This window comes from Bos indicus, chromosome 11 (genome assembly GCF_029378745.1).
Source record: "Bos indicus isolate NIAB-ARS_2022 breed Sahiwal x Tharparkar chromosome 11, NIAB-ARS_B.indTharparkar_mat_pri_1.0, whole genome shotgun sequence".
Taxonomy (NCBI): domain Eukaryota; kingdom Metazoa; phylum Chordata; class Mammalia; order Artiodactyla; family Bovidae; genus Bos; species Bos indicus.
In genome coordinates this window covers 105779517-105793708 of record NC_091770.1, presented here as the reverse complement: position 1 = coordinate 105793708, position 14192 = coordinate 105779517, and the positions used below count along the sequence as shown (strand labels likewise).

The 14192-nt window shown below is 67.6% G+C and overlaps 2 protein-coding genes across 4 annotated transcripts; both read left to right on the top strand.

The window, feature by feature from the left end:
• Positions 1–1265: 1265 nt before the first annotated feature.
• On the top strand, positions 1266–7073 carry NPDC1 (neural proliferation, differentiation and control 1). 2 transcript variants are annotated; one of them, XM_070799703.1, is made up of 9 exons: positions 1271–1554; positions 4271–4417; positions 5457–5591; positions 5680–5853; positions 5924–5990; positions 6088–6172; positions 6251–6330; positions 6497–6593; positions 6703–7073. In XM_070799703.1, exons 1-9 carry the CDS (start codon positions 1443–1445, stop codon positions 6769–6771), a joined length of 966 nt encoding a protein of 321 aa, XP_070655804.1. In that variant the 5' UTR covers positions 1271–1442; the 3' UTR covers positions 6772–7073. The 2 variants fall into 2 exon arrangements, with proteins under 2 accessions (XP_070655805.1, XP_070655804.1); XM_070799704.1 differs by lacking the exon at positions 5680–5853 and having other exon boundaries at positions 1266–1554; positions 5858–5990.
• Positions 7074–9969: 2896 nt separating this feature from the next.
• Positions 9970–12645, top strand: FUT7 (fucosyltransferase 7). Of its 2 annotated transcripts, XM_070799702.1 has the most exons (3): positions 9970–10873; positions 11378–11479; positions 11572–12645. In XM_070799702.1, exons 2-3 carry the CDS (start codon positions 11467–11469, stop codon positions 12585–12587), a joined length of 1029 nt encoding a protein of 342 aa, XP_070655803.1. In that variant the 5' UTR covers positions 9970–10873; positions 11378–11466; the 3' UTR covers positions 12588–12645. The 2 variants fall into 2 exon arrangements, with proteins under 2 accessions (XP_070655803.1, XP_070655801.1); XM_070799700.1 differs by lacking the exon at positions 9970–10873 and having other exon boundaries at positions 10937–11479.
• The last annotated feature ends 1547 nt before the right edge of the window (positions 12646–14192 follow it).

Here is a 14192-nt window from a genome sequence, read left to right as displayed (position 1 = left end):
CAATCCCTTAGCTGGGAGGATTCCCTGGAGGAGGAAATGGCAACCCACTCCAGTATTCGTGCCCAGGAAAATCCCATGGACATGATTGAGCACGCAGGCCTCGCAGTCGCTGCTCAAGACACTGAGGGAGGTCTCGGGAAGGAGGGGGCAAACCCTCCGCAGGAGGCGGGAGGTGTGGGGAGAGCCCAGGAGGGATGCAGGGCCCATTGCTCAGGAGGATGAGCCTCGCAGAGAGCCTGGCTCTGGCGAAGCCGAAGCCGCACAGTCGCACAGACTCCACCTGCCGCTCGGGCAGCCCCTCCCCAGGCCCTGTCTCCCCCGAGTGGGCAGGCGTGGTCTTGCCTGAATCTCCCCGCCCCCCTACCCCACATTTTGGGAAGTGAGCTCTGACACTATTTCTGTCTGATCAGTGCCTCGTAGGGGACGGGGGCGGTCCTTCTTCTGCATACACACACACAGCACCCCCCCCCCGCACACCCCCGCACACCCCCGCACACCCCACATACACGTCTGCCAGATTCTGAGCATTTCACAAACCTGCGGGCCGCCAGCCCCGTCTTCGGAGTTCTGAGACTCAGAGGGCCGAGAGGAGCATCGCGGGCGGAGGGGGCGGGGGAGAGCCGCCCTAATCTCTCAGGGACGGGAGCCTGGGAGGTTTCCAGGTGGGATGCGGAGGCTGCGCTCCCAGGAGGCAGTAGGTGGGGTTAGGGGGTGCACCCCAGTGCTTGCCGTCGTGGGGCATCCCGGAGCTAAAAGGCTGTCACCTGGGCACCGTGGACAGCTCCCAGCTGGCTGTCAGCAGCAGTTCCAGGTCACTCTTGCCCCCTGGTGGCCTCACCGGGAGCGGCCATCCCACTCCAGTCATTATGCCGGGCTAGTCCTGTGCGCCTGTGTGTGCCTTTGCCGTGTGTCTGAATGCCCAGTCGGCCTCCGGGCACACCTGCGCGTCCCCGTGCGCCTGCCCAGCTGTGTGCGCCTAACGTCCCTCCACACCCAGGCGGATCCTCCGCTCCAGGAGGGTGGCTGGGTGTGGGTGGGAGTTATCAGCCCGAGAAGGACCGGCTGGGGAAGCGCATCCCAGGGGACCCAGCCCTAACCAGTGCCCCGCCTGGAGAAGGTCCAGGTTGCAGAAGTCGCAGAGGCTGAGGCGCCCGGAGAGCTGGCTGGGGGGCCCAGGAGGGGCTCGGAATCGGAGCGGGGGGCGCAGCCTGACGGCGGTCCCGCCTCCGCAGGTGGGGCGCGCAGGCGCACTCCGACTCGGCGCCCTCGCCGCCCCCTCCCGGATCCTCTGCCGCAGCGTCAGTGCCGCCGCCGCCGCCTGTTTTCCTCGGCGTCCGCCTTCGGCCTCCGCCCCCTCCTCGCCGCGCCTCCCCCGGCGCCCCGACCCCGCGCCCAGCCCCGGGCCGCGCGGTGCCATGCTGCCCCGGCCGCGGCGCTGAAGGATGGCGACGCCTGTGCCCCCGCCCTCCCCGCGGCACCTGCGGCTGCTGCGGCTGCTGCTGTCCGGCCTCGTCCTCGGCGCGGCCTTGCGCGGTGCGGCCGCCGGCCGCTCCGGTGAGCGACGCGCTGGGCAGCCGGCTGCGGGGCGCCCCGGGGTCGGGGGTCGCCGGGTGGGGCTTCGGCCGCGCGGCGCCGCGCTCACCCTCCCCGCCGCCGCCGCCGCCGCCGCCCTGGTCTGGGCCCGCAGGCCTCGCAGGCCCCGGCCGGCCCAGCCCGCGAGCCGCCGCGCCGGCCTCGCCTGGCCCTGCTCGGGTAAACAGTCCCCGGCGGGAAGGGCGCGGCGCCGCACCGCCGAGGGACTCCTCTGGACGGGGCTTCTCCGGGCTCCTTGGCGGCGAACCTTAAGTCCATCCGCTTCTTGTCTTTGTCTGGGTTCGTGAGCCGGTGGGTCGGTGTCGCAAGCGGGCTGTCTCAGAGCGGGCCGCGGCCTGGAGCCGGTCCCAAGGGCGTTTCTCTGTGCGCGCGGCTCCGGTGCCTGCTGGCCTTCCTGCCGGTGGCCGTCCTGGAGTCGGAGCCGCAGTTCTGGTCTGTCCCTGCCGCTTGGGTGGTGGACACGCACCTTGCTTTGCTGCCGTGGTGGCGTCTGAAGTTTCCTGGGCGTCTGACAGCTCGTCTCAGGCTTCGGGGCATGCTGTGGCCTCGCTGGGGGCAGGAGGAGCTCACAGTCTCTGCTTCCTCACTCACCCTCTGCCCTGCGGGGCCCTTCCGTTCCATCTTCTGTGCCTGGCAGTGGGGGCACACCCCCAGGGCAGATTCAGGCAGAGAGGGATGAGCCCAGGGTCCTGGGAGACCCTGCCAGCTTCCCAGATGGCAGTGAGGCTCCAGACTTCTGCAGGAACCCAGAATCCTGCTCGCACCTTCCCAGGTGGCAGGACCGGGGGACTTTGTACCCAGGCCCCATTTCTCCTAGCAGCTCCATAGGAGAGGTGCTGCCTTTAGCCCATTTCACAGATGAGAAAGCTGAGGCACAAAGAAGTGAAGTGACTAGGATGTGCTGCAGCTGGGACGATAACCTGGGCAGCGTGGTCTGCATGTGTAACAAGAGGCCAGAGCAGGGCAGGCTTCTTCCTGGGGACAGCACCTCTGGACAGGGGCCTGGCCTGACCAGAGGAGGCTCCCAAGGAGGCCTGAGGGCCAGGGCATGGCTGGCCAGGGATGGTGGAGGCTGCTTGCTGGCGGCCTGGCTCCAGGGCGTACAGCGTGGGGCTCCCGAGGAGACAGGGAGGCTGGGTGCTGCCCCAGCAGCTCATCAGCTCTGTGCTCGCCCAGATGCAGGGCAGCGTGCCAGCCGCTCTCCAGGTGCTGTTGTTCCTGGGGCCTCATTTGCACTCTGAGGCTAGAGCAGGGACCTTCCCAGGATCAACGGGCAGTACCCGCGTCTTCCTGGGGCAGGGGGCAGGGAGCAAAGGGAGAGCCCTGGAGCCCAGAACCGAGAGCCAGCTCTGGACCACAGGCCCCTAGCCGTGGTCAGTGCACTCCGGGTTCTCAGCACAGGGGCTGGGACTGCCTGGCTCCCTGGGGCCCAGCTGGTGGGTGGGGTCTAGACAGACCTGCTGGCGCAGGCTTGATGTTTAACCAGCCCCAGCCCTGGGTCCAGCGCGCTGATACTGGCGCCTGCTGACCCAGGCTGTGCAGGAGGCGGGAGCCCTGGGAGGGGAGCCCCAGCCTGCTTGCCCACCTGCTGTTGAAGCTGCTGGAACTTCCTCCAAGGGATACCTACAGCCAGAGGCTGCAAGTATTGTTACCAAGGAAACCAACTCAGGCCAGCTGAAGTCTGGAGGACAGGCTGGGATGACACGCTCCCGCGGGGTAGGGGGAGGGTGCTGGGCCAAGGGGACCAGTCCTGGTTGTCCAAGATACCCCCACGCCCACCTCCCCAGGCATGATTGACAGTCCTTTGGGTCTCTCCGTGGCTCCCCAGGCTCTGCTGTCGAGTGACTGGGGCCAGTGTCCCAGGCCTTGAGACTCCCCAGCGTGGAGGTGCCTCACCTTCTGCATCCAGAGAGGAGGCTGAGGCTTGAGGGCCACCGCCCTCCAGTCCCCAGCATCAGGGTGGGAGCCACGGTTGTGTGTGCAGGACACTGAGGTCTGGGCCCCAAATTAGAAGCGGCCTCCCTGCTGGAGTCCCAGGGCCCCCGTCCCCGGCAGCGGCGGCTGCAAGAGTGCCCCGCCTGGTTTCTGTTTGCAAAGCCAGTGAAGCCAGCAGACCCCATCCCAGGTTTCCCCACCCCAGCAACCCCTCTCTGTGCCGGGACGGACTAGAAGGTAGACATGGGGGGAGCGACTGGATCTGGGCCGTCTCCCAGCCGGGCTTTCTAGGGCTGTAGGATGTCGTGATGGGCTTTGAGTGGCAGCCCTGAGGTGATGAGAGATTCCAGGGCCCCACCCTCTGGGGCTCGAAGGCTGGATGAGGGGCTTGCTCTGGGTCAGCTTGAGGCCAGAAGCAGGGCTTGGAGGGCTGCCCGGTCCTGCCCGGGAGAGCTCTGTGCTCTCAGGAGGACAGGGCAGTTTTCGTGCAGACAGCTGGCCTGGGCCTGGGCAGTGGACTCTGGGGAGTGGGTGGGGCGAGGGAGTTCCCATAAGTGTCAGGACTGTTTGTCTTCCTGGTTCTGATCCCTGATGCGGGGGAGGCAGGGCCTGCCCAGAACAATGGCCGGAGCCGGCTTGGCCAGCTCTGGGGTGGGGGCGGGGTGGCCAAGACAGCACCACTTCTGGGCAGGGGCTGAGTCAGGCCCCCTGAGATGCTTTTCTTCCTCTGCTTCCTTCCCAGATACAGCCGCCTGTCCTGGGAGCCTGGACTGTGCCCTGAAGAGGCGGGCACGGTGCCCCCCAGGTGCACATGTCTGTGGGCCCTGCCTCCAGCCCTTTCAGGAGGATCGGCAGGGGCTCTGTGTGCCCAGGATGCGCCAGCCTCTGGGTACGGCCTCTCCCCTCCCCCCAACCTGGTACATCCGCTCTCTTCCTTAGCACTCGGCTCGGGTGTCCTGTACTTTGTGGGATGCCAGGACTCGCCAGTCTCCCTCCAAGTGGCCTGGTGACCCTTTCCGGATGGCACCATGAGGAGTTGGGTAGTGGGCTGGGGCCTGGGGCAGTCACCCTTCCCAGGGCCACCGGTACCCAGCATGAAGTGCCAGGGTGACCCCAGGAGAGACAAGGTCAGTTCCCCAGGCCTGAGTCTCTGCAGAGTCAGGCTCCCACCTCTCCACCCCGCGAGCTGCCTCTGCTCTTTGCCCAGCACCTCTTCTCTCTCCATCACTCACTCGTCCTGTCTGCTTGAATGCCCTGGTGCTGCCCTGACCCAGCGTCTGTTGGGATGGTGCCAGCCAGAGTGACTTCAGGTGTGATGGGGCATTACAGAGGGTATTGGGGCTGAAGTGTTGGATAGGGTGGGAGGGGCTTCCAGGAGGAACATGTCCCTGGCAACAAGTTGGGGGGTGGGCCCTGAAGGCATGTGGTCTGGGATGGGGAGGCCCATCCACAGCCCCTCCCTTCCTCCTGGTGACCAGGCAGGGGTGGGGGTTAGGACGGGGCTTCTCTGCGTCCCTTGGGAAGTCCTGCCCCCCTCGGCCGAGGAGGCCCACGCAGCCCGGGTGACGCACTGTCCCTGTGTTCCTCCCACCACTTTGTGGGAGGCGGGTAGGGAGAGGGCCGGCACCCCTGTCCTGTGCTGGCTTCTGCGTGTTCCCCCTGCACTTGCTCCTTGCCTACTCGCCTGGGAATTGCCGCTCACACAGTTGCTTCAGCTGTCACCATGGCGACTAGGATGGCCAGGGCCTCGGGCTGGCACCTGGTCCTCTGGCTCCTGGGGCCTAAGAGGAGCCTGTAGGGAGGAGACCCAGGCCTGGGGACTGGCTGGCGGATGGGCCTTCCGGCTCTCTCTGGGAAGGCCACCTGTAGCTGGTGTTGCCAGGGAGGGCCCAGGGCCTCTCCAGCTGATGGCCCCTCGACCTCGCCAGGGGAGGGCTTGCACCAGCCCAGACTGGAAGAGGAGATCGACTTCCTGGCCCAGGAGCTAGCCCGGCAGGAGGCAGGGCGCCCCAGGCTCAAGGCCCCACCCCAGCTTGAGGCACAACAGCGGCCCCCAGAGGCGGGTGAGACCCTGACCCGTGCATCTGTCCTGCTCCCTACACCCTTGACCCCAGCCCGGTCTTGCTGTGCTAACTTGCCATCTCCCTGCAGCGGCCACCCTGGGGCTTTCAGAGCGAGGCCAGGGACTCGATCTGGGCCTCCCCTCCACGCGGGGAGCCCCGGCGCCCACACCCCGCCCCTCCCTGGGCCCCGCTGTGTCGTCTGGGCCTGTGCACATGTCCCCCCTGGAGCCGCGGGGCGGGCACGGTGACGGCCTCACCCTCGGTAGGTCCGGCCGGGCGGGGAGGCGGGGTCCTGCCCCGAAGGCTGCCCTCACCGCACCCCCTCCCTGCAGCGCTGATCCTGGCGTGCTCCGTGGCCGGCGCGGCCGCGCTGGCGGTGGCGGCTCTCTTCTGGTGGCGGTGAGCGCGGGGCGGGGTGGGGCCGGGCGGGTGGGAGGGGATAAAGGGGCGGGGCTGGGGAGGGTGGTGACCCCGAAGGTCTCTTCGTTCCCCGCAGGCTGCAGCAAGACATCCGCCTGACACAGAAGGCCGACTACGCGGTCCCGCAGGGGCCCAGCTCCCCAGCTCCGCCGGGGATCTCGGTGCGTGGCCCCGCCCCGCTCCTCCCCGTCCCACCCCTCCGTCCCGGGCCTGACCCTCCCGCCCCACCCCTCCCGCAGCCCGGGGACCAGCGGCTGGCGCACAGTGCGGAGATGTACCACTTCCAGCACCAGAGGCAGCAGATGCGATGCCTGGAGCGGTAAGACGCCCCGCCCAGTGCTGCCCACCCACCCACTCCAGGGGCCGCTGCCTCCTCCTCAGCCCTCCCCACCTCCACCCCGGCCTGCCGCCACCCCTGCCCTCTACCCTGGGCCGCTGGCACCTGCACGGTGAGGGAGCACCCAGCGATCCTGCCCCCCACCCAGGCATAAAGAGCCTCCCAAGGAGTTGGACTCTGCCTCCTCCGACGAGGAGAACGAAGACGGCGACTTCACGGTGTACGAGTGCCCGGGCCTGGCCCCAGTGAGTGCGGGGCTAGGGGGTGGGGTGTATGGGCCGAGGGAGGGGTGCAGGGGGAGGCGGAGGGGGGTCCCTGCCCTGCTCTGGGCCCACCTAACGCCAGCGTTCGCAGACGGGAGAGATGGAGGTTCGGAACCCATTGTTCGACCATGCCTCGCTGTCCGCGCCCCCGCTGCAGTGACCTGAAGGCTGACACCCACCCTTTCGCCCACCCTCTCGAGGACGTGATGCACACTGGTGGGGAGGAGCAGGGGGCCCGGCCTTTCCCATTAGAGAGGGTGTCCTGATGCGCGCCTGCTTGTGGCTGGGGCCTCAGCGGCTAGGAACCCCTCGCAGGGCAGACTCCTGCCTGACTGTGCCCCCTTGTTGCACCTGTCCCAAGTGTGGAACCCCCCCAGTCGAGGGGAGGAGGAGAACCCTAGAGACCAGGCATGGATTGGTAATACCGGAAACAAGCCAATTAAAGTACATTTCAAAACTTTGGCTGAGTGTGTTAGAGACTGACCTCCCCCTCAACAGGCGGCCATGGTGGATGGACCCTGGAGTGGGTCTTCGGGCCTTCTGCTGCACCCCCAGCCTGGGAAGACCCTGTCACTGCCTGCTGGGGAAGAGGGCTGGGGAGGGGACAGTATGGGTGCATGGCCAGGCCAGTTTGGAGTTAGTGCTCTTTCCTCAAACACCCCATCCTGTGTATGATGACAAGGGCTGGGAGTGGGCATTGAAGATGCCAGGCAGTGGGCACTGAGGCCTCCAATCCTGCCTGCCTCCATCTGGGCCAGGAGGGATGGGCTGCACACCTTGTCTCTGGGCTTCCTGTGGGACCACGTGGACTCCCGGGCCCCTGCAGCACATAGGGGGTATGCCAGGAAGAGGAATGGGCTTCCTGTGGGACCACGTGGACTCCTGGGCCCCTGAAGCATGTAGGGGGTATGCCAGGCAGAGGAAGCTAGGCTACACACAGGCGGGTAGACCAGGGTGGGCAGCTGAGGTGACAGAGGTGGTGGGGTCTCTGAATGTCAGGAGGTACCTCTGAGTCCACCTCAACCCCCCGCCAAGGAGCAGGAAAGCCAGTGGAGGGGGAGGTGACCTTCACCTGAAGTCCCAGAGTAGGGTCCAAGTTTTGTGCTCAGAAGTGATGAGGAGACTGGGCTGGGAGGAGGGGCTTCTGGGGTCCAGGGAGCAGTGGGAGCCTGGTGCAGACAGGGTGGGAGTCAGGCCTATCTGCCCCACCAAGGGTGGGGAGGAAGGGTGGTGGGGTTCAGAAGCCCCTTAGTGAGTCCTCGGGGCGGGGTCCCGAGGTTGCTGGACCTCTGGCTCCTAGTGCGGCAGCCCTGCAGAGGGTGGACACGGCCCGCTTGGGGCAGTCTGGTCCCTCAGGTGGGGCTGGGCAGTGGAAGCCGGGTTGGCCCTCCTTAGAGCTAGTGGCTCTCCTAAAGCAGTGTGTCGCTAGGGCTATGGCCTTGGGTGGGCCCCCAGCGGGAAGCCACGGTGTCCCTCTGGTGTGCTGGTGTGGGAGATGGAAGGGGGTGGGGACAGGGAGCTGGGAATGAGCGCAGGGTGGCATGTGGGCAAGGCATTGAGGACCCTTGTCCCCTGTTACTTAGTCCATGTCATGAGGGGGAACGGCCACAAAGAAAACTGGGGGACAGAGAGGTTAAGGCCTCCCTTAAGGGCAAAGGCCAGTCACCAGCTGAACCCTGGAGACCCAGGACTGAAGGTTGCCCTGGAGCCCTGGAGTCCGTGGATTCCTGCAGCCCCTGCAGCCTCATGCTGCTCTGACCTGGGCAGAGGATGGCCACCCACGTGCCCTGGTGGACCACCGACTCCCTCCAGACAGCAGTGCCTAGGCGGGGCGGAGGGAACACCCAGCTGCAGCCAAAGGGGCGTCTTGGGGCCAGAGGGCCAGAACACACCTGTCTGCCCCCAGGGCTGGGTCAGCCCAGCCAAGTGGGGCCACGGGCTCGGAGCGCCCCCTGGTGGCGGAGCTTGGCTGTGGGCTCCTGCAGAAAGGGGCGAGGGCAGCAGGGGGAGCCCGCGCTGCTTTTCTCCAGGGAGAGTGTGAGGCCAGGGCTTTGGGGAGCCCCTTGGGGAAGAGGGGTGCACAGAGGCTGGCAGTTGGCCAAGGGAGCCCCAGGTCAGGTGCAGCTGCGGGGGCAGCAGTCACAGCAGGCAGCTGCCTTCAGCCTCACTGCGGACCACCTGAGGCCACCAGCCCCTTCAGCCCTCCTGCCCTTCCCACCTGGCCGGGGGTCCTGGCCACATCCCATCCAGGGGGAGCTCCAGGGCCTGCTGGGCCCCCTCCAGGGCCCTGCACACCACAGCCTGCCCCGGCTCAGCGCCTGGTGCCGCTGGAGCGGCAGAGGTGTGCGTGCAGGACGGGGTCTCCAGACCCGCCCACCTCCGGGCTGTCGGGGGCTTGGTTCAAGCAGTGATTGCAGTTTGGCTGCTCTGCTTGAGCTCACCGGGGCCAGTGGCGGGAGTGGGCACTGGGCTCCGTGGGGCCGAGAGCCCAGTGCGTGGGCTGAGGGGCCTGGTCCCAGCCCCTGGCCCCTCTTCCCTGACTAGCGGCCGGCCCTCGTTTCACTGAAGAGGCCTCTAGGAGGAGCCTCTTCCCTTGGGCCCTGGGGACCAGTTAGGGGCCCTCCAGGCAGGTCCCCCTGGAGCAGCGCCACACGTGGCTGGGCTGCGGGGGTGACTGTGTGTTCCAGGTCCAAGGTGCTCATGGACAACTGAGCCAGCCGTGAGTGCCTGCCTGCACCCTGTTGACTCTGGGGCCTGGCACCAAGTTGGCAGGAGGCCCCGCTTTCTCTCTGACTCAGGCTCGCCAGTCTCTTTCTTTTTCGCTCAGAATCTCTCATTCTGACCCATTTTTGGGCCAAATCCTGAGCCCCATTTCCCAGAAAGCAGGTTCTCACGAATGGGGCCCTGGCTGCCCCCCGAGCAGGTAGGCGTGCAACAGGCCCCGGGGAGCATCCCAGGCGAGGGTGGGGCGGCTCCTGTGAGTCCACCCAGGAAGGGAGCGGGCTGCGGGTGTGGCTGGGGCCTCTGGCAGAGCCCCCGCCACCTGGCAGTGCAAACAGGAAGGGCAGAGGCCCTGGCAGCCAGGAGCCAGGTCGCCAGCGGTCTGTGGGGGGGTCGGCTCCTTCCTGCCCTCCCCCACTGCCCTCGGGGTGCCTGCCACAGGCAGAGGGGGTGGGGTCCTCGGGGGTGCCGGCCACCCTCTGTTCTGGCCAGCCCGATGCCACATCCACCCCGCGGGCCTCCAGACGGTTTCCGACGGTTCCCACAGCCCTCCCCCAACACCCCCCGCCCCCCAGTGTTGCGCAAGAGCCTCGCCACCACCGCTCAGAGCCTCTGCTGGGGGTGAGGAGCCTCAGAGGGGCCAGAGGGCCCCCTTCTCCCAGACCGGCCTCTGTATCCCCCATGGGTGTGCTGACGGCTCCTCAGTTCCCGTCCTGGACACAGTCTGGTCCTCACCAGGGGACGAGAGCGGGGACAGGCTGGTAGTCCCGGGAGCCCAAGAGTGGACAGGGTGATGGGCGGCCCCCAGGACATCACAGGTGGCAGGCCTGGTGAAGGTTCCAGGCTGGTGTTCCTTCCACGACACCCAACCTGCAGCCTCCAAGAACCGGACTGGCCTGAGGCCCTCAGGACGCTAGCGCCAGGGCTGGGCCTTGCTGGCCACATCCGGCGGAGGTGAAGGAAGCTAGTGACTGAGAGCAGAGTGGGCTGGAACCAGGGCAAAAGGGGAAGGAACTGGACCTCCATGCCTGGGCCCCAGGACTGGCGGACGGCAGGGTGGGGAGAGGGCCTCTGGACTGCTGTCTTCCTTTTCCTGGAGCAGGTGCTCACGTCAGGGACACAGCGACTCCTTCCCTTTCCAGCCTGGAAAACCCCCTCCATACTCCCCCGCCCTGGGCTGTGGGGCCTGGAGGAAGAGACCCGGAGCCCCCAAGGGCGGCGTCCCAGCCCAGGTTCCCGCATCTCTTCCTGGCCTGGCCAGACCCAAGGCCACCCAGGCTGGGGCTCCTGCAGACCAATGCCCTTGGTGGGGAAGGAAGGTGTGGCAGCCCCACAGCCCACTGGAGCCAGGCCCAGCCCGGCGCTGTCCACCAAGGGTGTGTGCTTGGGCCCTGTGTGGACCCTGCGACGGAGCCCCTCCCAGGGAATCCGGGTTCTGGGACAAAGGTGTCCTCGAGGCCGCAGGGATGGGCGGCATGGAGAGGCCTGGCGAGAAGCAACGCGCGGGAGGAACCTCAGCCTCCCGGGTGGAGCTGAGCGCAGTGAGTCTGCAGCCAGAGGGTCTGGGGGCCCACCGCAGAGCCGAGAGGGGGGAGCGGGGGAAGTGGGTGATGACACAGCGCCAGGGGAGGCGGCGGCCCGCGCCCGGCGGCCGCAGGGAAGCACGCCTGCTCTCCGTGGCACCCCTGGCAGGGCAGTGGGCGGCAACTGAGTCCTCGATGTCAGGGTCGCCCTTTCCGGGTGGGGGCCACCTCCACTTGCAACGGCCTCCCCATCCCTGAGGCCAGGCAGGCCCTCTCCTCCCGGGCCAGCCGGCGGGTCATCTCCAGGCCTTTCCAGAGGCCAGCAGGGGTGGGAGTCACGGTCCTGGACCTTGTCTGGGTACCCTTCCGGGAGCCGCCACCCACCAGCAGCCAGGGGCCTCTTGGGGGAGGCGAGGCGGCATTTGGATGCTGGTGGTGTCAAAGGTCACTGGGGGCGGGACGGGAGCGGGAAGATACTCTGGTGGCCTTCCTCCGGAGCAGACGAAAGGAGAGTGTTTGCAGGCGTTTGCAGGCAGCGACCCAGCGCGGGGGAGCAGCTGTGGTTTCAGGGCGTTCCCGCAGAGTGGAGGCCGTGATTTGAGGAGCCGTGAATGCAGAATGCTGGTGAGTCTCTGGCCTTGAGGGAGGCCTGGGCTGGGAGCCTGGGGCCAGTGGAGAGCTGGAGGACACAGCCTCTCTTCCTGTGTCCCCTGCAGGGCTCAGCCCCACTCCGAGCCTCCGGGCTCTGGGGGGCCTGGCCGTGGCGGCCCTTCTCTCCACTGTCTGGCTCTGGTGGCGGCTTGGGGCGGCCCCCGGGGGAGCCCCAGCCCCACAGCCCACGACCACCATCCTCGTCTGGCACTGGCCATTTGCCAGCCAGCCCCCAGAGCTGCCCGGGGACACCTGCACCAGGTACGGGGTGGCCCGCTGCCGCCTGACCGTCAACCGCAGCCTGCTGGCCGGCGCCGACGCCGTGGTCTTCCACCACCGAGAGCTGCAGACCCAGCAGGCCCGCCTGCCCCTGGCTGAGCGGCCGCGGGGCCAGCCCTGGGTGTGGGCCTCCATGGAGTCGCCCAGCCACACCCGCGGCCTCGGCCGCCTCCGAGGGGTCTTCAACTGGGTGCTGAGCTACCGGCGTGACTCGGACATCTTTGTGCCCTACGGCCGCCTGGAGCCCCGTGAGGGGCCGGCACCTCCGCTGCCGGCCAAGCGCGGGATGGCCGCCTGGGTGGTCAGCAACTTCCAGAAGCGGCAGCGGCGCGTGCAGCTGTACCGGCAGCTGGCGCTGCACCTGCAGGTGGATGTGTTCGGCCGCGCGGCCGGGCAGCCCCTGTGCGCCAGCTGCCTTCTGCGCGCCGTGGCTGGCTACCGCTTCTATCTGTCCTTCGAGAACTCCGAGCACCGGGACTACATCACCGAGAAGTTCTGGCGCAACGCGCTGTTGGCCGGCGCCGTGCCCGTGGTGTTGGGTCCGCCGAGGGCCGCCTACGAGGCCGTCGCCCCGCCCGATGCCTTCGTGCACGTGGACGACTTCGGCTCGGCCCGCGAGCTGGCCGCCTTCCTCACCAGCATGAACGAGAGCTGCTATCGGCGCTACTTCGCGTGGCGAGACCGGTTCCGCGTGCGGTTGTTCAGCGACTGGCGAGAGCGCTTCTGTGCCATCTGTGCCCGGTTCCCCCAGCTGCCCCGTGGCCAGGTCTACCAGGACCTTGAGGGCTGGTTCCAGGCCTGAGCTCTGCCCATGGAGGGGGGAAGGGGCGGGTGGCTGGGGAGCTGGACATGTGGGTAGAGGGGTGGGTGTTGAAATCAAACCACCGGCATCCGACCGGACCCCCACAGGCAACGGCAGGGGGGACATGGAGGCTGGGGTGGGGGGCTGGGAAGCAGGGCTCGTCTGGGCAGCCTGCCTGGAGGAGGAGGCTGCTGGGCATCGGAGCCACTCTTCTGAGGCAGAGGCGAGAGCAGGGAGGGAGGGATGGAGTACGGGGTGCTGAGGTCCGTCAGGCCCTCCGTCCCTACCTCGATCATATCTCAGACGGGCGGGGGGCTGAGAGAGGCTGTAGGCAGGGCCCTCAGGGCTGCGGACACGACCCCTGAGGTCTGTGGGGTACAAGCCGGCCCCCAGCCCATAGCTGGGGTCCCTTTGTCCCGGATGTGCAGTCTGGAGCCTGCAGACCCTGTGGCCTGCTGCCCCCTGGGGAGGGGAGAGCAACGAATAAAGACACAAGCAGAGTGTGCGTGGACTCTGCCTCCCCTGCGCCCCCGCCACAGGGGCCTCCTGTCCTGGCCAGATCCGCCCCCGCCCCCAGGCTCGTCCTCCCGGCCTCCATCTGCCTCACTGAAAGGCTCTGCAGCAGAGAGCCCGCCCTGACGCCCTCCACCCCGAAAGGCCCAGGGGCGGGGAGCAGAGGCCCAGCTCAGAAACGTGGCTGGGGGACGTGTGCAAGGCGCCCTGGGACTTCATTCTCAGGCTGTGGGCATCCAGGGTGTGATGAGGCCCGGTTAGATGTGGGCTCTCTGTCACTGGTGGCAGCGTGGGCATGGGGGAGCACCAGGTTCCTGCTGCACCAGGGGTCCTGGTGTGCAGGGGAGGGGGATGGGGGCTGGCGCTGAGCCTCTGGGTGGCGCTGCCAGGGCCCCAGGTGGGTGGGCAGCAGGTGGTAGCAGGAAGCTGCTGCCCTCCCCCTTGGCAGTGGCTTCCTGTCCTGACCTAGCCCCACGTCCTGATAGAGGAGAAGGAAGTGTCCTCAGGCTTCAGGGGGAGGGGGGAGGAGGGGGGGGGAGGAGGGGGGAGGGGGAGAGGAGGAGGGGGGAGGAGGAGGGGGAAGAGGGGGGGGAGGAGGGGGGAGGGGGATGAGGGGGGATGGGTCCCCACCCCCTCCTGCCTGGCGCTCAGTTTAGAGCCTTCTCTGTGTAGCGCGACACCACTCGGTTTGCCCCTCCCATTCACAAATTGGGAAACTGAGGTTGGGAGGAGCCCAGAGAAGCGCAAGGCAGGACGCTTCTTGCAGCAGGGGCGGGCCTGCCCTCTGCTGGCCTGCCCGGGAATGGGCCTCCCCACGCGGCTCAGACCTGGCCAGGCACTGCCCCAAGCCTGCAGGTGCACTGGCCCCAGACACCCCTGCAGAGGCCACAATAACCCACACCCACAGGAAGAGAAAGCGGCCCCTCACAGAGGGCGCAGCCTTAGCCTCCCCAAACACCAGCCTGCCTCGCCTGCACAGGGTGGTTCTCTGGGTCCCTTCTCCCCCTGGCTGAGCCCAGGGAGCTGCAGCCCCTACCGAGCCCAGCCAGGGCCGCCCTAAGTGGCTCATTCACAAGGAGCACAGGAAAGTCT